At 44.2% G+C, this 27,252-nt stretch overlaps 1 protein-coding gene across 2 annotated transcripts; it reads right to left on the bottom strand.

Moving 5' to 3' along the window:
* Positions 1-3,080: 3,080 nt before the first annotated feature.
* On the bottom strand, positions 3,081-26,503 carry LOC139398297 (cytosolic 5'-nucleotidase 1A-like; the record flags this gene model as incomplete). 2 transcript variants are annotated; one of them, XR_011631439.1, is given in 6 exon segments in its annotated part: positions 3,081-4,258; positions 4,343-5,740; positions 6,111-6,295; positions 8,401-8,523; positions 18,028-18,157; positions 26,342-26,503. XR_011631439.1 is itself a non-coding variant. In XM_071144354.1 (5 exon segments), coding segments are annotated over 5 exon segments (957 nt in total), but the record flags the coding sequence as incomplete, so codon positions are not given.
* Between the last annotated feature and the right edge of the window lie 749 nt (positions 26,504-27,252).

The raw sequence follows: 27,252 nt of genomic DNA, 5'->3' as shown, positions 1-27,252 counted from the left end.
ACAGTGGACAGGAGAGGAGACAACAGAGGACAGGAAAGGAGACAACAGAGGAGAGGAGAGAACAGTGGAGACTAGAGGAGACAACAGTGGAGACTAGAGGAGACAACAGTGGAGACTAGAGGAGAGAAAAGTGTAGACTAGAGGAGACAACAGTGGAGGCTAGAATAGACAACAGTGGAGACAACAGTGGAGACTAGTGGAGACAACAGTGGAGACAACAGTGGAGACTAGAGGAGACAACAGTGCCCCCATATGGTGCTGAGCGTTGTAGGATCCATCTTGGTTATAATGCTTACTGGTTGGAATAGTTATCTTCTATGTTCAAGTACTAATTTAGTCTGAAAAATGTACATTTGATAAGAAAGTTACTAATTACTGACTAATAACTTTCTGGTCAGTAGTAACATACAGTGGCAAGAAAAAGTATGTGAACCCTTTGGAATTACCTGGATTTCTGCATAGATTTGACATGAAATTGCATCTGATCTTCATCTCAGTCACAACAATAGACAAACACAGTGTGCTTAAACTAATAACACACAAATTATTGTATTTTTCTTGTCTATATTGAATACATCACTTAAACATTCACAATGTAGGATGGAAAAAGTGAACCCAGAGGCTAATGATTTCTCCAAAAGCTAATTGGAGTCAGGAGTCAGCTAACCTGGAGTCCAATCAATGAGATGAGATTGAACATTTGGTTAGAGCTGCCCTTGCCCATAAAAAAGCATTGCCTGATGTGAACCATGCTTCTAACGAAAGAGTTGTCTGAAGACCTAAGATTAAGAATGGTTGACTTGCTTAAAGCTGGAAAGGGTTACAAAAGCATCTCTAAAAGTCAGTTCAAGGTAAGGCAAATTGTCTATGAATGGAGACATTTCAGCACTGTTGCTACTCTCCCTACGAGTTGCCGTCGTGCAAAGATGACTGCAAGAGCACAGTGCAGAATGCTCAGTGAGGTTAAAAAGAATCCTTTAGTGTCAGAAAAAAAACGTACAGAAATCTCTGGAAGATGCTAACATCTCTGTTGACGAGGCTACGATACGGAAAACATTAAACAAGAATGGTGTTCATGGGAGGACACCACGGAAGAAGCTACTGCTGTCCAAAAAAAACCATTGCTGCACGTCTGAAGTTCGCAAAAGAGCTCCTGGATGTTCCACAGCTCTTCTGGCAAAATATTCTGTGGACAGATGAAACTACAGTTGAGTTGTTTGGAAGGATGACACAACACTATGTGTGGAGAAAAAAAGGCACAGCACACCAACATCAAAACCTCATGTCAACTGTAAAGTATGGTGGAGGGAGCATCATGGTTTGGGGCTGCTTTGCTGCCTCAGGGCCTGGACAGCTTGCTATCAGCGACGGAAAAATTCATTCCCAAGTTTATCAAGACACTTTGCAGGAAAATGTAAGGCTGTCTGTCCAACAATTGAAGCTCAACAGCAGTTAGGTGATGCAACAGGACAACAACCCAAAAGACAGAATAAAATCAACAACAGAATGGCTTGAACAGAATAAAATACACCTTCTGGAGTGGCCCAGTTAGTCCTGACCTCAACCTGATTGAGAGGCTGTTCACAACAGACATCCCAAGAATATTGTGGAACTGAAACAGTTTGGTAAAGAGGAATGGTCCAAAATTCCTCCTGACCGTTGTACAGGTCTGATCCACAACTACAGAAAACGTTTGGTTGACGTTATTGCTGCCAAAAGAGGGTCCACCAGTTATTAAATCCGAGGGTTCACATACTGTTCCCACCCTGCACTGTGAACGTTTACACGGTGTGTTCAGTAAAGACATGAACATGTATAATTGTGTGTTTATTAGTTTAAACAGAGTTTATCTATTGTTGTGACTTAGATGAAGATCAGATGAAATTACATGACCCATTTATGCAGAAATCAGAGTAATTATAAAGGATTCACATACTTTTTTTATCCCACTGTTCATAAAAATAAAATCAACATGGTGACGAGACTCATTCCAAACGTCTGTAGGTTTTTTTCTGTGGAATGTTCCGTTGTAATAAAATACAGTGTCTATGTTTTATTGACAAACTAAAACGACCCATTCTATATAATAATATCTGTCATTTAGCAAAACGCTTGAACGATCGTCTTTGTAATAAATGTCCCCAAATGTCCACAATGGTTGACGAGGAGCATCAAATCATTTTAGACACAGCTGTACCGTAACATGGTAACAAGGGTTACCACGTAGACACATCAGCAGGACTAGATATCTAGTGCAGACCAAATACATAGTGACACATTTAAATCATCATTGGGACTTTTACGTCAAACTAAACTAAACTAAAAGTCCTTCCTTTAGAAAAAAATAAATAACATTTTGAGCATTGATTATTTCCATCCTACACACATCCAGGTTTACTGTGTTTACATGGCAAAGAGATTTCATCGTCATAATACTCAGGGGGGGGGATAATAGTATAATGTTTAGACAGCCAAACTGCTCAAATATTAGGTAACACTTCACCATAACCTGTAGACGGCAGTTGCTTATCCACAGATCGTATGTTGATAGTATGACCACGTAGAGCAGGTCCACATGGAAAACTCAGACTATTCAAATAAAAGGTGACCAAACATGTATCTCTGGTAGAACTAAATGTTCTTTGTCTACAGGTGTGGTGCCTTCAAATACTAAATAACATATATTCCTCCCCCTTCAAATACTAAATAACATATATTCCTCCCCCTTCAAATACTAATTAACATATATTTCTCCCCCTTCAAATACTAAATAACATATATTCCTCCCCCTTCAAATACTAATTAACATATATTCCTCCCCCTTCAAATACTAAATAACATATATTTCTCCCCCTTCAAATACTCAATAACATATATTATCCCCCTTCAAATACTAAATAACATATATTCTCCCCCTTCAAATACTAAATAACATATATTCGACCCCCTTCAAATACTAAATAACATATATTCGACCCCCTTCAAATACTAAATAACATATATTTGAAGCTACATTTGATTGTTAGTCTTTTCACTGTATTTCTACAGACAAACAAAGAAAAGATATCTATGCATTTAAATGTATGACAACAGAGATCTTTAATTAATTACGCTTCTATTCAATATGTTATTTAACACAAATTCATTCCAGAAGTTTTTCTAGTAACATTGCTGGTATATCAACGTATGACCGAGTTGATAATGTAGACTGTAGAATCAGGTACAGGGAGGTACTGTAAGTCTCACCATGCATCAAGTTCTTTAACGTCAGTGACGATGGAGGGAAACGACGGGAGGAAGCCATTTTAAACTACTGTTACACGCTTACATACCCTATCCCCTATATAGTGCACTACTATTGAACAGGACTCATAGGGCTCTGGTCAAAAGTGGTGCACTACATACGGAATAGGGTTCCCATTTAGGATGCAACCAGGCACTTCCTTTAGCACTTCCTCCTTAGTTCTGTCATGCAGTTGAATTCGTAAAAACTTTATTGATCGTCTAGTGTTCCCTCAGAACAGACAGGTGATACACCTACTACATGTGTTAGAACCAAGGCACCAATGGAAACTCAGAGATTTAAAAAAAACATTATGGTTGGTATTTATGGCTTTGTTACTTGGAGAAGACTTTTGTGAGATAATACAATTGTGTTATTTGTTATCTTCGGGGAAGATGACTAGCATGCAAGTGACCTCTTCATTCTTGAAGTTAATTACTTTTTTTTTTTCACAGTGAGACAATTCGACACGAACAAATAAGGTCTATTAATTAATAAATTACATTGCGTAACTGTTTCCATGTGTGCTACATATGTTCATTAATAGGTATGTCTTGTCGTGCAACTGTCAAATATAGTTATTTCACCCCATTCCTCTGTGCTTCTGGATCATGGCTTTTTTGATTCTAGAAATAATAGAATCGATTCCCAATTCCAGAACACTTTTGAGGTGTTCCCACATCTTTCAGTCGGTCAGTCTCATCCATGTGTTTTGAAGCACAGACACCAGGGTCCTTTAAGGCAGTCCAGATGCCATTCGTCATCTTGTAAAATATCATCCTGGTTACTATCAAGAGTTCACCTCTGTCTTATTCTTCTTAGGACGGACTGTGGAGAGTTCTGGAGCACCTGTAGTCTTTTCCCTTCGCTACAACCACAGCCGTGGATCGGCCATTAAAAATAGCACAGGATGCATGTTACATCCCACAAATGTTGAGGTATGTAGAACCTGTATCAGGTATGTAGAACTCTCCTCTGGTTCTATATCAGGTATGTAGAACTCTCTGTTCCTGTTTCAGGTATGTAGAACTCTCTGTTCCTATATCAGGTATGTAGAACTCTCCTCTGGTTCTATATCAGGTATGTAACTCTCCTCTGGTTATATATCAGGTATGTAGAACTCTCCTCTGGTTCTATATCAGGTATGTAACTCTCCTCTGGTTCTATATCAGGTATGTAGAACTCTCCTCTGGTTCTATATCAGGTATGTAACTCTCCTCTGGTTCTATATCAGGTATGTAGAACTCTCTGTTCCTGTTTCAGGTATGTAGAACTCTCCTCTGGTTCTATATCAGGTATGTAGAACTCTCCTCTGGTTCTATATCAGGTATGTAGAACTCTCTGTTCCTATATCAGGTATGTAGAACTCTCTTCTGGTTCTATATCAGGTATGTAGAACTCTCCTCTGGTTCTATATCAGGTATGTAGAACTCTCCTCTGGTTCTATATCAGGTATGTAGAACTCATCTGGTTCTATATCAGGTATGTAGAACTCTCCTCTGGTTCTATGTCAGGTATGTAGAACTCTCCTATGTTCCTATATCAGGTATGTAGAACTCTCCTCTGGTTCTATATCAGGTATGTAGAACTCTCCTATGTTCCTATATCAGGTATGTAGAAGTCTCCTCTGGTTCTATATCAGGTATGTAGAACTCTCCTATGTTCCTATATCAGGCATGTAGAACTCTCCCGTGGCCAACCAAAGTGCTTACGATAACACATTCCTAAGGAAGATTATAACGGCTGCACAAACAGGATGCTGAGGAGGTGAAACAACCCCACTTACACAACACAAACACTTCTGAAATCTGGTCAAAAGCACATACTGTAATCAACACATATTAAATTATCGTCTATTAGGAGTATTTCAATACCAAAACTTTACAGACTTTCTTCATTGTCTTCATTTTTAATTGATCTACCTTAGTTTTTACGAAGCTTACTGACTGAAAATAACCCTTTTCTTGTTTGTGACAATGACCTGGGGAAGATCAGATGTTCCATATGACTCTATATCTCCCTCTCTAAAAGTATTTAATCTCAGGTCTCTTCTTCTCTCTTAGTTTCTTCAATCTTTCACTTATTCTCTCCTTCCGCTATCTACTTCCCTGTGTTCAGGCTCTTCTTATGTGGGTGCTTCTGAGCGATCCCGTAGGGTACGTGAGCCGCGACCGTGCCCATCTCCGCCGCCCCTTCCACATGGAACATCTGGTCATCAAAGTATATGTGGGGCCTAATCTTCTCCAGCATCGGGCCCTTGGGTGCCCCGGCCAAGAACAGAGCCTCGTCCGTCTCCAGGCCCCAGGCTCTCAAGGTCTTCAGGGCACGGATCCCTGAGCTGGCTGCGCTGCGGGCCGTCACCAGGTAGGTACGAATGGGACAGTCCAGACGGTGACCCTTAGCATAGAACTTCTTCTGGAGTTTACCAAGGGACGCTAGGAAGTCCTTAAGAGGGCCCTGAGGAGAAGAGAGGAGAGGAGAGGAGAGGAGAAGAGAAGAGAAGAGAAGAGAAGAGAAGAGAAGAGAAGAGAAGAGAAGAGAGGAGAGGAGAGGAGAGGAGAGGAGAGGAGAAGAGAAGAGAAGAGAAGAGAAGAGAAGAGAAGAGAAGAGAAGAGAAGAGAAGAGAAGAGAAGAGAGGAGAGGAGAGGAGAGGAGAGGAGAGGAGAGGAGAGGAGAGGAGAGGAGAGGAGAGGAGAGGAGAGGAGAGGAGAGGAGAGGAGAGTTAAATAAGAACGTTTTTTTCTAATAAGCAGAGAGTTACAGGAATCTGAATGATAACAACGATAACAATCCAATATGTTTATTTTTCTGACATATGTCTACATACACGGTCCAGTAGAATGTCCTCGTTGTCTCTCTCGTGCTGGAAGAACCCGTCGAGGCCCTGGGCCTTGAAGATGCGTTCTGATTCATCAGAGAAGAGGACAGCGTCCCCGTCAAAGGCCACTCTCAGCTGCGTCTGCGATACCTCTGTCAGCTTATTGGACATGAACATGGTGGCCGCAGCAATGCCTGAGAGAAAACATTAACATGGTGGCCGCAGAAATGCCTGAGGGAAAACATTAACATGGTGGCCGCAGCAATGTCTGAGGGAAAACATTAACATGGTGGCCGCAGCAATGCCTGAGGGAAAACATTAACATGGTGGCCGCAACAATGTCTGAGATCAAATATTGAGAATATTAATATTAACATGGTGGCCGCAGCAATGCCTGAGGGAAAATATTGAGAAGATTAATATTAACATGGTGGCCGCAGCAATGCCTGAGGGAAAAGATTAACATGGTGGCCGCAGCAATGTCTGATGGAAAACATTGAGAAGATCAATATTAACATGGTGGCCGCAGCAATGCCTGAGAGAAAATATTGAGACAAGCTCTTAAGGATTGGCCCCTTTTTTTCAATTTTTGCCTAAAATAACATACCCAAATCTAAATGCCTGTAGCTCAGGCCCTGAAGCAAGGATATTCATTTTCGTGGTATCATTTCAAAGGAAACATTTTGCAGTTTGTGGAAATGTGAAAGGAATAAAGGATAACATAACACATTAGATCTGGTAAAAGATAATACAAAGAAACAAACATGCATCTTTTTTGTATTTTCTTTTGTACCATCATCTTTGAAATTCAAGAGAATGGGCATTATTAGGTATTATTCCAGCCCAGGTGCAATTCAAATGTTGGCCACTAGATGACAGCAGTGTATGCGCAAAGTTTTAGACTGATAAAATTAACCATTGCATTTCTGTTCAAAAGGTTGTATCAAGACTGCCCAAATGTGCCTAATTTGTTTGTTAATAACATTTCAAGTTCATAATTATGCACTCTCCTCAAACAATAGCATGGTATTATTTCACTGTAACAGCTACTGGACAGTGCAGTTGGATTAACAAGAATTTAAGCTTTCTGCCAATATCAGTCTATGTCCTGGGAAACGTAATTGTTACTTATAAACTCATGCTAATCGCATTAGCCTTTAGCTCATCCATCCCACAGGGCAACCACCAATCCTGAAGAAGTTTTAAAGATGTCTCAGGGAAAACATTGAGACCGATTTAAAGATGTCTGAGAGAAAACATTTAGTCCTTGCAGGGCTGAGGCGAAGGGATAGACCAAGGGCTCTTTTCAGTCTCTACAGCAGTCCTCACATTTCAGGAACTAAGGTTGACTTCTGTCAACGGGCTTTTGTACCGGGGGTGAGAAGGGTGTGCTTCATAGTTCTCAACCATTGTCTGTTCACTTGGGTGTGCTTCCACTGACTGGGCCTAAGTTTTACTATGAAACAATTATCTTATTTTAGGAGGATAAAATTATATTTAATATTTTCACAAATATTTAATTTGCACAACAATTCCATGTGAATCTGATAACTAGAATGTGTAGACTTTCCACTATATAATTTATGTCATCCTGTCATCAGATATAATGTCCCGGACAACAACTGATCTGACATCATATTCTTTAAGTATCAACGGACACTTTCAACTGGTTGGATTAAAGAAATATTGTTCCTTTCCCCAACCTTTTTCTGCGGTAACAAAGAGTGGAGAGAGAAAGGGGAAGCCTCACTCAACAGGGCAACATCATGACAGCAGGAACATTTCCTTTAAACTTAAATCACACGGCAAAGTTCTTCACCTCGTAAACTTCCGCGATGTGGACTGAATAGAGCATTAGAAAGGGTACTGTTTGTTTCCAAATGGCACTCTATTCCCTCTATAGTGCACTACTACCCTATAGACCCTGGTCTAAAGTAGTGCACTACTACCCTATAGGTCCTGGTCTAAAGTAGTGCCCTACTACCCTATAAACCTTGGTCTAAAGTAGTGCACTACTACCCTATAGACCCTGGTCTAAAGTAGTGCCCTACTACCCCATAGACCCTGGTCTAAAGTAGTGCCCTGTTCTAAATTATACTTTAAAGTGTGTGACCTTTTGTTTGTGACCTTTTGTTTTTCAGTAATTCAAACTATTGACACGGTGTGTGCCACTCTGAAGGTCGGCAGTTCAATATCACTGCAGGACAGTTGACCTTTGAGTTTGGTCTATGGGTTCCATGCTACAGTAGGAGGGTAGGGGTGTAATATACAGGTGAGGACAGGAAGTGGTGCGACTCACCTTCAGACAGCGCCTCCCTGACCTTCTCCGCATCGGCAGACAGGTACAGGTTGGTCTGCCACGCCTTTAGGTAGCCAATAGGTGAACTGCCTCCCGTCATACAGAACCTCTCAATGAACAGATCTGGGAGACAGAGAGAAACACATGTGGGTTCGTAAGGGCAAGCAGAAGGGAGCACTTCCTATTGGTCAAGTCCAGGCGTCTCCTCCCAGTTTCCTCCGCATAAGTGCTTAATGAAAAATGACACTGGTCATAACCTGAGGTCACCGTGCTACGCCAGTCAATTGAAGTGATCCCTCGGTACTGTTCTAAAATCAGATTGTATTCCTCCTAGGTCTAATGGTTAAGGTTATAATTTGGAATCTCGCCGTGTTACGCCAGTCAATTGAAGTGATCCCTTGGTACTGTTCTGAGATCAGATTGTATTCCTCCTAGGTCTAATGGTTAAGGTTATCATTTGGAATGAGTAAAGCTGATCCTCTATCTGTGTCTTTTGTCATTTAATTCCCCTTGAGAAAAAGTGTGAGCTCGGCATTAAAAGACAGCATAGCCCTTTAATTACCGTTGGGCCAACCTTCCAGGCCAAAGGTCAAAGGACATTTATAGAAGCTTTGAAGGGGTGGCAGGTAGCCGAGCGTTTAGAGAGCGGGCCAGCATTCGCCGGCTTGCCAGTTTCGTATTCAGGGTCCGATGGGAAAAAATCAGTCAGAGTGGTGAGCTGGTATCAGCTCCTAGATGCCATGGCCTGCTGTTGTGCACTTGAGCAATGCACTTAACCCCCCCACACAACAACAGCTCCCTGGGCTTCCAGTGGGGAAGCCCCCCCCCCCTCCCCGCACCTCTCCAAAACTTAAATATGTGTCTTTCAGAGGGGTTTGGGTTGAGAGCAGAAGTCCTATTTCGGTTGACTGTGTAATTGAGCACTAAATGCATGATAAATGCCATTTCTCTAGGGAGGATGTCTAATTACCTGCAACCCAAATGGCACCCTATTCCCTATCTAGTGTACTACTTTTAAAGTAGAGAATAGGTTTGACATTTGGGACGCAGATAGATTAGTTTAGCATTTTGCAATACACGGTGTCATCTGAGGTAAGGTGCAAGAACTGTCGAGTCAGTGTCAGGGTTAGTGTTATGAACTGACTGGGGAGGGTGGGGGGGATTAGTGTTATGAACTGACTGGGGAGGGTGGGGGGGGGGGGGGATTAGTGTTATGAACTGACTTGGGAGGGGGTGGGGGGATTAGTGTTATGAACTGACTGGGAAGGGTGGGGGGGATTAGTGTTATGAACTGACTGGGGAGGGTGGGGGGGGGTTAGTGTTATGAACTGACTGGGAGGGTGGGGGGGATTAGTGTTATGAACTGACTGGGAGGGGGTGGGGGGGGATTAGTGTTATGAACTGACTGGGAAGGGTGGGGGGATTAGTGTTATGAACTGACTTGGGAGAGGGTGGGGGGGTGATTAGTGTTATGAACTGACTGGGGAGGGTGGGGGGGGATTAGTGTTATGAACTGACTGGGGGTGGGGGGGATTAGTGTTATGAACTGACTGGGGAGGGGGTGGGGGGGGGGATTAGTGTTATGAACTGACTGGGGAGGGTGGGGGGGGGGGGGGATTAGTGTTATCAGTGTTATGAACTGACTGGGGAGGGTGGGGGGGATTAGTGTTATGAACTGACTGGGGAGGGTGGGGGGGGGGTTAGATCAGTGTTATGAACTGACTGGGGAGGGTGGGGGGGGATTAGTGTTATGAACTGACTGGGGAGGGTGGGGGGGATTAGTGTTATGAACTGACTGGGGAGGGTGGGGGGGGAGGGATTAGTGTTATGAACTGACTGGGGAGGGTGGGGGGGGGGATTAGTGTTATGAACTGACCTGGTTGGGGATTAGTGTTATGAACTGACCTGGTTGGGGATTAGTGTTATGAACTGACCTGGTTGGGGATTAGTGTTATGAACTGACTGGGGAGGGTGGGGGGGGGGGGGGATTAGTGTTATAAAACACAAGTTTTTGAACCAGACAATTTTGGATGTTTAAAATTTACTAAATAAACTTCTGAAATGGCTAATGAGCATTAAAACAGTGGAATATCAAGACTTGTCATGTGTAAATGACTTTCTAGAAATGAAAGGATGAGTTTTGGGATTAAGCAGTCATGATATACCTGAACTGTTTACTGTTGCTTTAAGATTTAGGGAGGTAGGGAGAGAGGGGAGGAGGGAGGTAGGGAGAGAGGGGAGGAGGGAGCAGGCTGCTGAATGTAATCTGATACAGGTGTACAGCAATGTGCTGAATTAATCTTTAGTCCTGACTCCTGGGCCAAGATGTACTGAGAGGGAAGAGGAGAAGCTCAACATGGATCAAGAGACAGATAGATACAGAGAGAGTGAGACAGAGAGAGTGTGACAGAGAGAGTGTGACAGAGAGAGTGTGACAGAGAGTGAGACTGAGAGTGTGACAGAGAGAGTGTGACAGAGAGAGTGAGACAGAGAGAGTGAGACAGAGAGTGAGACAGAGAGAGTGAGACAGAGAGAGAGACAGAGAGAGTGTGACAGAGACTGAGACAGAGAGAGTGAGACAGAGAGAGTGAGAGAGAGAGAGACAGAGAGAGTGTGACAGAGAGAGTGTGACAGAGAGCGTGTGACAGAGAGAGTGTGACAGAGAGAGTGAGACAGAGAGAGTGAGACAGAGAGTGAGAGACAGAGAGAGTGAGAGAGTGACTGAGACAAAGAGAGTGAGACAGAGAGAGAGACAGAGAGTGTGACAGAGAGAGTGTGACAGAGAGAGAGAGACAGGGAATAAGGAAGATGGGAGGAGAAGGGGAGGGAATAAGGAAGATGGGAGGAGAAGGGGAGGGAATAAGGAAGATGGGAGGAGAAGGGGGGAATAAGGAAGATGGGAGGAGAAGGGGGGAATAAGGAAGATGGGAGGAGAAGGGGGGAATAAGGAAGATGGGAGGAGAAGGGGGGAATAAGGAAGATGGGAGGAGAAGGGGGGAATAAGGAAGATGGGAGGAGAAGGGGGGAATAAGGAAGATGGGAGGAGAAGGGGGGAATAAGGAAGATGGGAGGAGAAGGGGGGAATAAGGAAGATGGGAGGAGAAGGGGGGGAATAAGGAAGATGGGAGGAGAAGGGGGGAATAAGGAAGATGGGAGGAGAAGGGGGGGATAAGGAAGATGGGAGGAGAAGGGAAGAATGATGTTTGTTCAGAAGGAAAGGAGACCGTGGGGATCTTTCACTAAAGGGTGGGACCTGAAAAAGGTTATTATGTCCTGAGAGGATTAGCTGTCTGCAGTGTTTTATTTTGGGAGAGAGGGGTATGACTCTTAACCCATCTCACTCAAGCGCTCCGCTGTCCCTCCGCTGTCCCCTTCAGACCATAAATACATTCAGATTTTTTTTGGGGGGGGTGCCATGTTTCCAATAGTCTTGAGATCATCAAGATGAAGAAAAACACAACAAAAAGTTCTGATAGATCCTAATCATACAGCCCCAACCCAGGAGAAATGGGTCCCTCCTGACCCACCATTGGGGACATGCTGCATAAACAACTACTGAAGCATGGTAGATATCCTACTCTGGGGATGGCCCAGTCATTGATGTTATTCTTTGATATCCTACTCTGCGGATGGCCCAGTCATTGATGTTATTCTTCATATTAAACCGTTCATTGTCGTCTTTATGTCATGTGTTCATTCGTTGTCTTCGTTATTGTCTTTCTGTGATGTTTTCATTGATCTGGGCAGAGGATGAAGCCTGATGATATATATTAGGGCTAGATATCCCGTCAGCGGGACACCTGTCGACAACATCCGGTGAAATTGGAGAGCGCGCAATTCAAATAAATAATCGTGATATTAAACATTTATGAACATAAAATCATAAAATCGCAAATAGCGATTAAATAATCACTTACTTTATGGAAATATTCCTCTGTTTGCAATCCCAAGGGTCCCAGCTACAACATGAATAAGTAATTTTGTTAGATAAAATCCTTCTTTATATCCCAAAAAGTATGTTATGTTGGCGCCATTAATTTCAGTAATACCCTCGTTCAACATGCAGACAAAGGAATCCAGAAAACAAGTCAAACTATGTTTCTATTTAATCCTCAGGTACCCTACAATCTAATTAAACTATAATATGTCATACAGAAAGAAGTATGTTCAATAGAAAAGTAAAATTAGCACGCGTGCGTCCTCATCGTTGCGCGCCCGCAGACTGCTTTCAACTGTGACTCTCAGTACCAAAACTCAAAATTCTTCCTCGTTTTGGAAGAAACAAGCGTGAAACCTTGAACAAATACTGTTGACATCTAGTGGAAGCCAAAGGAACTGCAATCTGGGAACTGGAATTGCAGAGGACCCATAGATTTCCATTGAAAGAGCATGGGTTCTCAAAATAAATAAAACATTTTGGTTGGTTTTTCTTTGGAATGAGGCCTGATGATATACTACATTAACAGGACGAGGCCTGATGATACCGCACATTGACAGGATGAGGCCTGATGATACAGTACATTGACAGGACGAGGCCTGATGATACAGTACATTGACAGGACGAGGCCTGATGATACAGTACATTGACAGGACGAGGCCTGATGATACAGTACATTGACAGGACGAGGCCTGATGATATCGCACATTGACAGGACGAGGCCTGATGATACAATACATTGACAGGATGAGGCCTGATGATACAGTACATTGACAGGATGAGGCCTGATGATACAGTACATTGACAGGACGAGGCCTGATGATACAGTACATTGACAGGATGAGGCCTGATGATACAGTATATTGACAGGACGAGGCCTGATGATACAGTACATTGACAGGACGAGGCCTGATGATACAGTACATTGACAGGACGAGGCCTGATGATACAGTACATTGACAGGACGAGGCCTGATGATACAGTACATTGACAAGGTGAGAGCTGATGATACAGTACAATGACAGGACAAGGCCTGATGAGACAGTACATTGACAGGACGAGGCCTGATGATACAGTACATTGACAGGATGAGGCCTGATGATAAAGGGATGAAGCCTGATGATACAGCACAGGACGAGGCCTTATGTACATTGACAGGATGAGGCCTGATGATACAGCACATTGACAGGACGAGGCCTGATGATACAGTACATTGACAGGACGAGGCCTGATGATACAGTACATTGACAGGACGAGGCCTGATGGTACAGTACATTGACAGGACGAGGCCTGATGATACAGTACATTGACAGGATGAGGCCTGATGATACAGTACATTGACAGGATGAGGCCTGATGATGCAGTACATTGACAAGGATGAGGCCTGATGATACCGCACATTGACAGCACAGTAACACCAGTCTTCTGCCACAATAGACTTTAGACTGCTAGGTATAAGATTGCTCATACTGGAACAACTTCACTGACATCCAGACATCAAAGTCGTTTTCATGCCTGTAGTTAAGCCTTCTCACAGCAGTATCCTTTAGAGAAAACATGAATAAACATTATTTTACAAGAAGTTGTGTGTCCTGAGAAGATCTTATGAAACTGAAATCTAATTCCCTTGCAACCTGATAGCTCTCTAAGAGGGGAGACTTCTTTAGTGATTCTGATGGGGTTTTTCAAATCAGATCTCTCTCTCTCTCTCCTGCAAACAGGGGCACTGGTATTTTAATGTATGCTATATAAATTATGTTCCACATTACAGAGCATGCCAATCATTGCATGTATTTATGTAAAGTAGATGAATGGAGTCTCTCGGAGCGATTATGTTGTCATGCACCCCAAAGAGCCAATCCACTGTCTACATTATGTTGTCACACACCCCAAAGAGCCAATCCACTGTCTACATTATGTTGTCACACACCCCAAAGAGCCAATCCACTGTCTACATTATGTTGTCACACACCCCAAAGAGCCAATCCACTGTCTACATTATGTTGTCACACATCCCAAAGAGCCAATCCACTGTCTACATTATGTTGTCAAAGAGCCAACCCCATGTCTACATTATGTTGTCAAAGAGCCAACCCCATGTCTACATTATGTTGTCAAAGAGCCAACCCCATGTCTACAGTATGTTGTCAAAGAGCCAACCCCATGTCTACATTATGTTGTCAAAGAGCCAACCCCATGTCTACATTATGTTGTCAAAGAGCCAACCCCATGTCTACATTATGTTGTCAAAGAGCCAACCCCATGTCTACATTATGTTGTCAAAGAGCCAACCCCATGTCTACATTATGTTGTCAAAGAGCCAATCCCATGTCTACATTATGTTGTCAAAGAGCCAACCCCATGTCTACATTATGTTGTCAAAGAGCCAATCCACTGTCTACATTATGTTGTCAAAGAGCCAACCCCATGTCTACATTATGTTGTCACACACCCCAAAGAGCCAACCCCATGTCTACATTATGTTGTCACACACCCCAAAGAGCCAACCCCATGTCTACATTATGTTGTCACACACCCCAAAGAGCCAAAGAGCCAACATTATGTTGTCACACACCCCAAAGAGCCAATCCACTGTCTACATTATGTTGTCACACACCCCAAAGAGCCAATCCACTGTCTACATTATGTTGTCACACACCCCAGAGCCAACCCCATGTCTACATTATGTTGTCACACACCCCAAAGAGCCAATCCACTGTCTACATTATGTTGTCACACACCCCAAAGAGCCAACCCCATGTCTACATTATGTTGTCACACACCCCAAAGAGCCAACCACTGTCACATTATGGTCACACACCCCAAAGAGCCAATCCACACATTATGTTGTCACACACCCCAAAGAGCCAATCCACTGTCTACATTATGTTGTCACACACCCCAAAGAGCCAATCCACTGTCTACATTATGTTGTCACACACCCCAAAGAGCCAATCCACTGTCTACATTATGTTGTCACACACCCCAAAGAGCCAACCCTGTCTACATTATGTTGTCACACACCCCAAAGAGCCAATCCACACATTATGTTGTCACACACCCCAAAGAGCCAATGTCTACATTATGTTGTCACACACCCCAAAGAGCCAATCCACTGTCTACATTATGTTGTCACACACCCCAAAGAGCCAATCCACTGTCTACATTATGTTGTCACACACCCCAAAGAGCCAAAGTTGTCACACACCCCAAAGAGCCAATCCACTGTCTACATTATGTTGTCACACACCCCAAAGAGCCAACCCCATGTCTACATTATGTTGTCACACACCCCAAAGAGCCAATCCACTGTCTACATTATGTTGTCACACACCCCAAAGAGCCAACCCCAAAGAGCCAATCCACTGTCTACATGTCTACATTATGTTGTCACACACCCCAAAGAGCCAATCCACTGTCATGTCTACATTATGTTGTCACACACCCCAAAGAGCCAACCCCATGTCTACATTATGTTGTCACACACCCCAAAGAGCCAATCCACTGTCTACATTATGTTGTCACACACCCCAAAGAGCCAATCCACTGTCTACATTATGTTGTCACACACCCCAAAGAGCCAATCCACTGTCTACATTATGTTGTCACACACCCCAAAGAGCCAATCCACTGTCTACATTATGTTGTCAAAGAGCCAATCCACTGTCTACATTATGTTGTCACACACCCCAAAGAGCCAACCCCATGTCTACATTATGTTGTCACACACCCCAAAGAGCCAATCCACTGTCTACATTATGTTGTCACACACCCCAAAGAGCCAATCCACTGTCTACATTATGTTGTCACACACCCCAAAGAGCCAATCCACTGTCTACATTATGTTGTCACACACCCCAAAGACACTGATCAATTTGATGTTATTTTAATAGACAAAAAAAAATTCTTTTCTTTCAAAAACAAGGACATTTGTAAGTGACCCCAAACTATTGAACGGTAGTGTATATATTGTATGAGTGTCCAAAAAAAGCCCCTATCTTCTATAAAGCGAGTTGCATCCAACATTACTTATCACTTCTGCCTCTTGTTAAACCTATGCACTTGTGGCATAGACATCTCCTAATTCACTTCCACAATAAGGTCTTTATCCCGAACGTCACCATATTCCTTAAATAGTGCACTACTTTTGGTTCTGGGCGGTAGGTAGCTTAGCGGTTAGGAGCGTTGGGCCAGTAACCCGAAAAGTCTCTGGTTTGAATCCCCGAGCCGACTAGGTGAAGAATCTGTCGATGTGCCCTTGAGCAAGGCTCTAACTGCTCCTGTAAGTCACTCTGGATAAGAGCATCTGCTAAATGACTAACCTGTAACTGATATAGATAGGTAATACGGTGTGAGCTCTGGTCACTGTAAAGGGTTTCATTTGGGATGGACCCTAAAGAACAGTTTGTATTACAGAATCGAATCTCCTTGACGTCTGGGCGGCCATCTTGTCCGTGTTTGTTTATTGTGTTCTCTAGAGAAAATGTCAGAGGTCAGGGAGTGTGGTTCGTGTCACACAGAGGACCACTGGAGAGATCTAACATCAGATGAGAAGACATGGAGGCATCTGGGAGCTCTGAAGGAAGCCACTCCCCCTTCACTTGTTTTCATTGTTGTGACCCGGAAGTCCTTTGAATATGTTGGCGACCCATCAATAAAAAATAAATAAATACATAAATACATTTGTCTTGCCACAACCAAGGCTTTGCTTTGGCCGCGAACCCAGAGGGACTGGTTGGGACCCTTGGGATCTGACCCATTATTTGGGAAACAGCTTTGGTTTCTGTTTTGCGTTCGTTCACACACAGAGAGCCATTCTCTTATGGTTCATGGCCTCTGGAAAGCTCTACGTGAAAGTGGTATATAGATGTCAGGTCAGTTTAGCTATTTCCCCCGAATGGTGAACAGTCAGACTTTGGAAGGGTAAGTCGATCCCCAGTCTGTGCCTACAAAAGTGCCAACTAAAATGTAAAAGGGTTCATTGGCTGGCCACACAGGACAACCCTTTGAATAACCTTTTTTACCAGGTAGAACCCATTTGATTTCCATCTATAACCACAGGGTTCTACATGGAACCCGAAAGGGTTCTACATGGAACCCAAAAGGGTTCTACCTGGAATCGAAAAGGGTTGTCCCATGGGGACAGCCGAATAACCCCTTTCGGGACCCTTGTATTCTAGGCTTCTAGAATAAGTATATAGCGGTATGCAGTATTCGTTGCACACAATGAAAGCCCCAGATGTAGGGTCTTAATTTGACCTGTTTCTCACAGCAGGAAAATAATCCTGCAGCAACAGGAAATGTGAATTATTGTGTGGATTATAATTAATGGACATTTTTGTAGGGTTTGATGAATGTTTGTTTTTAGGGCACACCAAGTCTTATATTTTAAAGTGGATACTATAAAGTTTAGAAGCCATAAAAAAAAAATTCTGCAACAACCGGGTGGTCAAATTAAGAACCTACATCTGCTGATATTTCCCAAATCTGAGAGACCCAAGGTAAGCTAACGCTGATACCTGTGACACATTGACTGGGGCAGCACACGTGCTCTCTTGAGGGTACGCTAGTTTCGCTATGAACTGTTGGACAGTGCGTGCTTGTGCCTGTTTCGTGCAGGTAGCACACCCTAACATGCGTGCATATGCCTCCGTGTGAGTGTGCTAAGTGTGTGTGTGTGTAAGACTCACTGTGATGGTTGATGGTATTGATGAGTCTGACTCCTACATGGGCGTGGTTATAGGTTACCAGGACGATGTCAAACAGTTCTTCACTCTCTGGGTACAGTTCTCTCAGACGGGCATTCACCGCCTCCAACGCCTGATGGAAGAGCAGACGAGAAAACAGAATTATGGGTAATGTAGTCAGCGTATGTGTTAGCGTTCACTGCCTCCAACACCTGACGGAAGAGCAGAGGAGATCACAGGATTATGGGTAATGTAGTCAGTCAGTGTACATGTCATAGCATGCAAATCAATATCACCGTCTCCAAGGCCTGATGAGATAGCAGGGGAGAGCAAAGGATTATGGGTAATGTAATCAGTACACTTGTAATAGCATTCGGCATACAGATCAATAGTGAAAGAGTTCCATCTCGTTCAGACCCTGGAGATAAAACATTCTAAATCAATGTAAAATCAGCCACTTTGTACCCATGGTTACGGATGCATGCTTTACCCATGTGATATGAGTCAATGAGCCACAACAAGTCACGGAATGTGTCTGTGTGTTACTGCGACAGTTCCTATTAATTTTTATGTCTCTCCAAGTCTTTGGGGAAATAGTTTTTTATTTTACCTCTTACTCAATATTCTTTTATTTACATTGAATTTTTATTTCAGTGATGGCACTTAAAACCTCTTAAGGATACACCCCTTTTTTTCTCTCCAAATTTAGCCTAAAATGACATCCCCAAATCTAACTGCCTGCAGCTCAGGACCTGAAGCAAGGATATGTATATTATATTATTATTATTATTATTATTATTATTATTATTATAGGATATGTATATTCTTGCTAACGTTTAAAGGGAAACACTTTTAGGTTTATGGAAATGTGAAAGGAATGTAGGATAATATAACACAATAGATCTGGTAAAAGATAATACAAAGAAACAAAAAGTTATATTTTTTTATACCATCATCTTTGAAATGCAAGAAAAAGGCCAAAATGTATTATTCCTGCCTAGATACTATTTAGATTTCGGCCACGAGATGGCATCAGTGTATGTCCTCAGTACTCTACCACCTCAGTACTCTACCACCTCAGTACTCTACCACCTCAGTACTCTACCACCTCAGTACTCTACCACATCAGTACTCTAACACCTCAGTACTCTACCACCTCAGTACTCTACCACCTCAGTACTCTACCACCTCAGTCCTCTACCACCTCAGTAATCTACCACCTCAGTACTCTACCAACTCAGCACTCTACCACCTCAGTACTCTACCCCCTCAGTACTCTACCACCTCAGTACTCTACCACCTCAGTACTCTACCACCTCAGTACTCTACCCCCTCAGTACTCTATCACCTCAGTACTCTACCACCTCAGTACTCTACCACCTCAGTACTCTACCACCTCAGTACTCTACCACCTCAGTACTCTACCACCTCAGTACTCTACCACCTCAGTCCTCTACCACCTCAGTAATCCACCACCTCAGTACTCTACCACCTCAGTACTCTACCACCTCAGTACTCTACCACCTCAGTACTCTACCACATCAGTACTCTACCACCTCAGTACTCTACCACCTCAGTACTCTACCACCTCAGTACTCTACCACCTCAGTACTCTACCACCTCAGTACTCTACCACCTCAGTACTCTACCACATCAGTACTCTACCACCTCAGTACTCTACCACCTCAGTACTCTACCCCCTCAGTACTCTACCACCTCAGTACTCTACCACCTCAGTACTCTATCTCCTCAGTACTCTACCACCTCAGTACTCTACCACCTCAGTACTCTACCACCTCAGTACTCTACCACCTCAGTACTCTACCACCTCAGTACTCTACCAGAGTTTATGCATTTCAGTATCTCTGTAAATCCAGTCTATAGTCAAACTTTAAGAGCATCCATTCATCTTTGTTGTCCCCCACGATGAAATCAGGGAGGGGACTGAGGATCACCTCTGTCTGTCCGTCTGTCCGCCTGTCTTGTCCATTCTCAGTCATATTCTTTAACTCAGACAGCATTGGCCCGGGTTTTGACTAAACTTGGGTGAAGGATGCGTCTTGCCATGGAGATCCGAAAATTACACTGAATGGCCCAAGGCGGGAGCTATGGTAATTAACTGTAATGTGTGAGTCACGCCAGAGAGGATGAGGCGAAGCGAGAGGTATAACTGGGCCCAAAATATGTCTTCTCCAACAGGTGGAGGTGTTTCTTTGGCACATGATGTGTAATACAGGGATTGAATTAGCGAATGATACTGCAGGGCAAATACCTTCAGGGCTGCCCGCTGGCCCCGGCAACAACCGCAGAGCTCACCGGGCTAATTAATCAAGCTTTCAAATGGTCTAATTTTCAAACTCCAAAACAGAAAGAAATGATATATATATTTGTATTTCATCCTTCACAGTCTTCCCCACGTTTTATGCTTCACACTTGTTATCAACCAGCATTTCCTCTCCGTTTCGAGTGAGCCCTGTCTCAGTAGGCTACGCCATACACCCGTCTCAGTAGGCTACGCCACAGACCCGTCTCAGTAGACTACGCCACAGACCCGTCTCAGTAGACTACACCATACACCCGTCTCAGTAGACTACGCCACAGACCCGTCTCAGTAGACTACACCATACACCCGTCTCAGTAGACTACACCATACACCCGTCTCAGTAGGCTACGCCACAGACCCGTCTCAGTAGACTACGCCACAGACCCGTCTCAGTAGGCTACGCCACAGACCCGTCTCAGTAGACTACGCCATACACCCGTCTCAGTAGGCTACGCCACAGACCCGTCTCAGTAGACTACACCATACACCCGTCTCAGTAGGCTATTCCATACACCCGTCTCAGTAGACTACGCCATACACCCGTCTCAGTAGGCTATGCCGTACACCCGTCTCAGTAGACTACGCCATACACCCGTCTCAGTAGGCTACGTCATACACCTGTCTCAGTAGGCTACGCCATACACCCGTCTCAGTAGGCTACACCACAGACCTGTCTCAGTAGGCTACGCCATACACCCGTCTCAGTAGGCTACGTCATACACCTGTCTCAGTAGGCTACGCCATACACCCGTCTCAGTAGACTACGCCATACACGCGTCTCACTAGCCGTACACCCGTCTCAGTAGGCTACGCCATACACCCGTCTCAGTAGGCTATGCCACACGACCCGTCTCAGTAGGCTACGCCATACACCCGTCTCAGTAGGCTACGCCATACACCCGTCTCAGTAGACTACGCCATACACCCGTCTCAGTAGGCTATGCCGTACACCCGTCTCAGTAGGCTACGCCATACACCCGTCTCAGTAGGCTACGCCATAGACCCGTCTCAGTAGGCTACGCCATACACCCGTCTCAGTAGGCTACGCCACAGACCCGTCTCAGTAGGCTACGCCATACACCCGTCTCAGTAGGCTACGCCATACACCCGTCTCAGTAGGCTATTCCATACACCCGTCTCAGTAGGCTACGTCATACACCTGTCTCAGTAGGCTACGCCATACACCCGTCTCAGTAGGCTACGCCACAGACCCGTCTCAGTAGGCTACGCCATACACCCGTCTCAGTAGGCTACGCCATACACCCGTCTCAGTAGGCTATGCCACAGACCCGTCTCAGTAGACTACACTCGTCTCAGTAGACATTCCATACACCCGTCTCAGTAGACTACGCCATACACCCGTCTCAGTAGGCTATGCCGTACACCCGTCTCAGTAGACTACACCATACACCCGTCTCAGTAGGCTACACCACAGACCTGTCTCAGTAGGCTACGCCACAGACCCGTCTCAGTAGGCTATGCCACAGACCCGTCTCAGTAGGCTACGCCATACACTCGTCTCAGTAGACTTTTCCATACACCCGTCTCAGTAGACTACGCCATACACCCGTCTCAGTAGGCTATGCCGTACACCCGTCTCAGTAGACTACGCCGTCTCAGTAGGCTACGCCATACACCCGTCTCAGTAGGCTACGCCACAGCCACCCGTCTCAAGGGAGTCAGGCAGCCTAAAAATTCATAGGCAGCCTTTCATATTCAATCGACACGTACATTTGAATTCAGAAGTTTACATACACCTTAGCCAAATATATTTAAACTCAGTTTTTCACAATTCCTGACATTTAATCTTAGTAAAATGTCCCTGTCTTAGGTCAGTTAGGATCACCACTTTATTTTAAGAATGTGAAATGTCAGAATAATAGTAGAGGGAATGATTTCAGTTTTTATTTCTTTCATCACATTCCCAGAGGGTCAGAAGTTTACATACACTCAATTAGTATTTGGTAGCATTGCCTTTAAATTGTTTAAATTGGATCAAACGTTTCAGGTAGCCTTCCACAAGCGTCCCACAATAAGTTGGGTGAATTTTGGCCAATTCCCCCTTACAGAGCTGGTTTAACTGAGTCAGGTTTGTAGGCCTCCTTGCTCGCACACGCCTTTTCAGTTCTTCCCACAAATGCTCTATAGAATTGAGGTCAAATCTTTGTGATGGCCACCAGTCCCCCCTACAGCAAAGCACCCCCACAACATGATGCTGCCACCTCCGTGCTTCATGGTTGGGATGGTGTTCTTCGGCTTGCAAGCCTCCTCTTTTTTCCTCCAAACATATCAATGGTCATTATGGCCAAACAGTTCTATTTTTGTTTTATCAGACCAGAGGACATTTCTCTAAAAAGTACAATCTTTGTCCCTATGTGCAGTTGCAAATCGTAGTCTGACTTTTTTTATGGCGGTTTTGGAGCAGTGGCTTCTTCCTTGCTGAGCAGCCTTTCAGGTTATGCCGATATAGTACCCATTTTACTGTGGATAAAGATGCTTTTGTACCTGTTTTCTCCAGCATCTTCACAAGGCCCTTTGCTGTTGTTTTGCGATTGATTTGCACTTTAAGCACCAAAGTACGTTCATCTCCAGGAGACAGAACGCGTCTCCTTCCTGAGTGGTGTGACGGCTGCGTGATTCCATGGTGTTTATACTTGCATACTATTGTTTGTACAGATGAACATGGTACCTTCAGGTGTTTGTAAATTGCTCCCAGGGATGAACCAGACTTGTGGAGGTCTACAATATTTTTCTGAGGTCTTGGCTGATTTCTTTAGATTGTTCCATGATGTCAAGCAAAGAGGCACTGAGTTTGAAGGTAGGCCTTGAAATACATCAACAGGTACACCTCCAATTAACTCAAATGATGTCAATTCATTTTCTGGAATTTTCCAAGCTGTTTAAAGACACAGTCAACTTAGTGTATGTAAACTTCTTACCCACTGGAATTGTGATACAGAGAATTATGAGTGAAATAATCTGTCCGTCAACAATTGTTGGAAAAATCACTCGTGTCATGCAGAAAGTAGATGTCCTAACTGACTTGCCAAAACTGTAGTTTGTTAATTAACAATAAATGTGTGGAGTGATTGAAAATGAGTTTTAATTACTCCAACCTAAGTGTATGTAAACTTCTGTGCATTCGGAAGTCCTCCACATGCTTTTCAGTCTTTTTTCATATTGGACACAGCGATGTCCTTATTAGCAAAGAAAGGTTTACGTAGTCCTACATAAGCTGCTTACTTGTCATGAACATTATTTTATTATTTATTTTTTATTATTATTATTTTTTATTATTATTTTTATCATTATTTATTTTTTATTTTTTTAAATCACTTGTTGGTTAAATACAAAATTAATATTGCAATACTGCTATTCTGTAGTCCATGCCTATATAATTGTTAAAACAACTGATTCATTCCCGAAGCTGTTCATAAGCTATTTATCAGCTTAAAATCAACTGTTTGGTGGAAAGTGGGCGCAACTCCTCACACAGCTGATTGCTGCGCAGAAAGAAATGTCACTGTGCAACATTCCAAAATGCAATCTGGGGAAAACACAATAGTTTTAACGACAATTATTGAAAATTGGGGGATCCCAGCTTTCAGAGTGCTGTATGATTTATAGGCAACATTTTACAATCTGAGTGTCTGGCAATAACAAAAGTAACCACAGGAAGCACTTCGGCCATTCGAGTGCATAAAAGGAAAACCTATATTCACTGTAAAATTCACACAATTACACTGTATTTATAAACACTAAAAATCCCATGATTTTTTTTAGTGGGACATGTTTTAGTTCCAGTTTAGGACATTAAACAGGCAAAGATATTACTTTGTGATCTAGCTAATGATTTGCCTACTGGGAGAGAAACTCCATTCTTCAGCCATGTGGGCACCATGCTGTATCAGGCTACAGGTGATAATGCTTCAGCCATGTGGCCACCGTGCTGCATCAGGCTACAGGTGATAATGCTTCAGCCATGTGGCCACCATGCTGCATCAAGCTACAGGTGATAATGCTTCAGCCATGTGGCCACCGTGCTGCATCAGACAGGTGATAATGCTTCAGCCATGTAGCCACCATGCTGCATCAGACTACAGGTGATAATGCTTCAGCCATGTGGCCACCATGCTGCATCAGGCTACAGGTGATAATACTTCAGCCATGTGGCCACCATGCTGCATCATACAGGTGATAATGCTTCAGCCATGTGGCCACCATGCTGCATCATACAGGTGATAATGCTTCAGCCATGTGGCCACCATGCTGCATCAAGCTACAGGTGATAATGCTTCAGCCATGTGACCACCATGCTGCATCAGACAGGTGATAATGCTTATGGCTAATATATCACCCCTGCCTGATTAATAGGGACCATGTACAGGCCCTAAAGATATTGCTTTCCATCAATGTGCTATTGGCCTAATTTCTGGTGAGGAATATTATATTGTGAACTGTTTAATATAGTCTATATAATATACTCTATATGTCATCATAAAATCTGTGTTAATATCAGATTTTATGGTAGGCTATAATATCAGGTACTTTCCCAGATTGATAACAAAACATGAAATCCCCCATGATTTAAATTGTACATGCATAACTTGCTTTCCTGTGATCTTGGAGAGGGCCAGGAATTTTCTCATTCGGGACAGTAGTTTTCACTTGGTACTGGCCCAGTGTGCCACTGTCAAATTGACCTGAATGTCAAGTCTTGGACTGGTACCCATGCTGGACTGGTACCAATGCTGGACTGATACCCAGGCTGGACTGATACCCAGGCTGGACTGGTACCCAGGCTGGACTGATACCCAGGCTGGACTGGTACCCATGCTGGACTGGTACCCAGGCTGGACTGATACCCAGGCTGGACTGATACCCAGGCTGGACTGGTACCCATGCTGGACTGATACCCAGGCTGGACTGGTACCCATGCTGGACTGATACCCAGGCTGGACTGGTACCCAGGCTGGACTGGTACCCATGCTGGACTGATACCCAGGCTGGACTGATACCCAGGCTGGACTGGTACCCATGCTGGACTGGTACCCATGCTGGACTGGTACCCAGGCTGGACTGGTACCCATGCTGGACTGCCTTCCATTTTTGAAGATATGTCTTTTCATATTCATTGCGGAGACATGAGTATTTGGTCAAGATAATGTATAATCTGTGGTCGCACACGATGAATGAAATGTATTAGTCACACGCGATATCTCAATTGGCCCAAGGGGGGGGGGGGGGGGGCGACGACATGTATCCTGTTTCCTTGTTCATCATTGAGTCCATATATGGTACGGAAGTGTTTGTGCGTGTCGTCTCAGTGTGTTTGTACGACCCTAACCTCGATGAAGGAGAAGGGCGGTCCAGGGGCGAAGGGTAGTGTGTTTGTATGACTCTAACCTTGATGAAGGAGAAGGATGGTCCTGGGGCGAAGGGTAGTGTGTTTGTATGACTCTAACCTTGATGAAGGAGAAGGCTGGTCCAGGGGCGAAGGGTAGTGTGTTTGTATGACTCTAACCTTGATGAAGGAGAAGGCTGGTCCTGGGGCGAATGGTAGTGTGTTTGTATGACTCTAACCTTGACGAAGGAGAAGGCTGGTCCTGGGGCGAAGGGTAGTGTGTTTGTATGACTAACCTTGATTGAGGAGAAGGCTGGTCCTGCGGCGAAGGGTAGTGTGTTTGTATTACTCTAACCTTGATGAAGGAGAAGGCTGGTCCAGGGGCGAAGGGTAGTGTGTTTGTATGACTCTAACCTTGGTGAAGGAGAAGGCTGGTCCTTGGGCGAAGGGTAGTGTGTTTGTATGACTCTAACCTTGATGAAGGAGAAGGCTGGTCCTGGGGCGAAGGGTAGTGTGTTTGTATGACTCTAACCTTGATGAAGGAGAAGGCTGGTCCTGGGGCGAAGGGTAGTGTGTTTGTATGACTCTAACCTTGATGAAAGAGAAGGCTGGTCCTGGGGCGAAGGGTAGTGTGTTTGCATGACTCTAACCTTGACGAAGGAGAAGGCTGGTCCTGGGGCGAAGGGTTCGTTCTCGTGCTCCACCTGATACCTTAGGTACTCCTCTACACCCTTCTGCTCATACACCTTCTGCTCCGTCTCAGTACGGAACAGGACCCGGGACGACACCGCAATGGTCACGGCATTCTCAGGCTTGGGCTGCAGAGACGCGAGGGGGGGAATGGGAAGATAGAAAGATAGTTGTGAAGGGTTGAGAATGAGAGAGAGATTGGATGTGTAGAGATGAAAAGGAATAGGGAAAGCAGATGGGAAGGAATAAGGGTTGAGAAGGGTTGGGTAATGGAATGATGAAGAGAGAAAGCAGATGGGAAGGAAGAAGGGTTGAGAAAGGTTGGGTAATGGAATGATGAAAAGAGAAAGCAGATGGGAAGGAAGAAGGGTTGAGAAGGGTTGGGCAATGGAATGATGAAGAGAGAAAGCAGATGGGAAGGAAGAAGGGTTGAGAAGGATGGGGAAATGGAGACAAAGAGAGAAATTAGTTTTGACAGAATAGGAGGTAGAGAAAGAGGGGGATAGGTTAGACTGTGAATACATCGCCCTAACCACATACAACACAGGTCTGTGAAATGAACCCAGTTAAGGTCATCAGTGTATTCTGGGAAGAGTTGGATATATTAGTAGTTGATGCATGTTCAAGATGGCCTCCATTAAGCAGTACATGATACCTATTCCCAACCTCTGACACGCAGACACACACACAGTAACCAGACACGCAGAAGTGCCGACACACACACATACGTAGGTATGCACCCGCGCATACACGCATGGACACACACACACACCGAAGGCAGCAGGTGATTCATGGAGAGGAGATGAAATAGGAGAACCCTCACAAAACATCATGCTGGAACAGCGCTTCATCTAGTCTCCACATAGCTAAC

Source organism: Oncorhynchus clarkii, unplaced genomic scaffold (genome assembly GCF_045791955.1).
Source record: "Oncorhynchus clarkii lewisi isolate Uvic-CL-2024 unplaced genomic scaffold, UVic_Ocla_1.0 unplaced_contig_12131_pilon_pilon, whole genome shotgun sequence".
NCBI classification, from domain to species: Eukaryota; Metazoa; Chordata; class Actinopteri; order Salmoniformes; family Salmonidae; genus Oncorhynchus; species Oncorhynchus clarkii.
The sequence above is the reverse complement of the archived record's forward strand: the minus strand, read 5'-3'. Positions and strand labels throughout refer to the sequence as shown.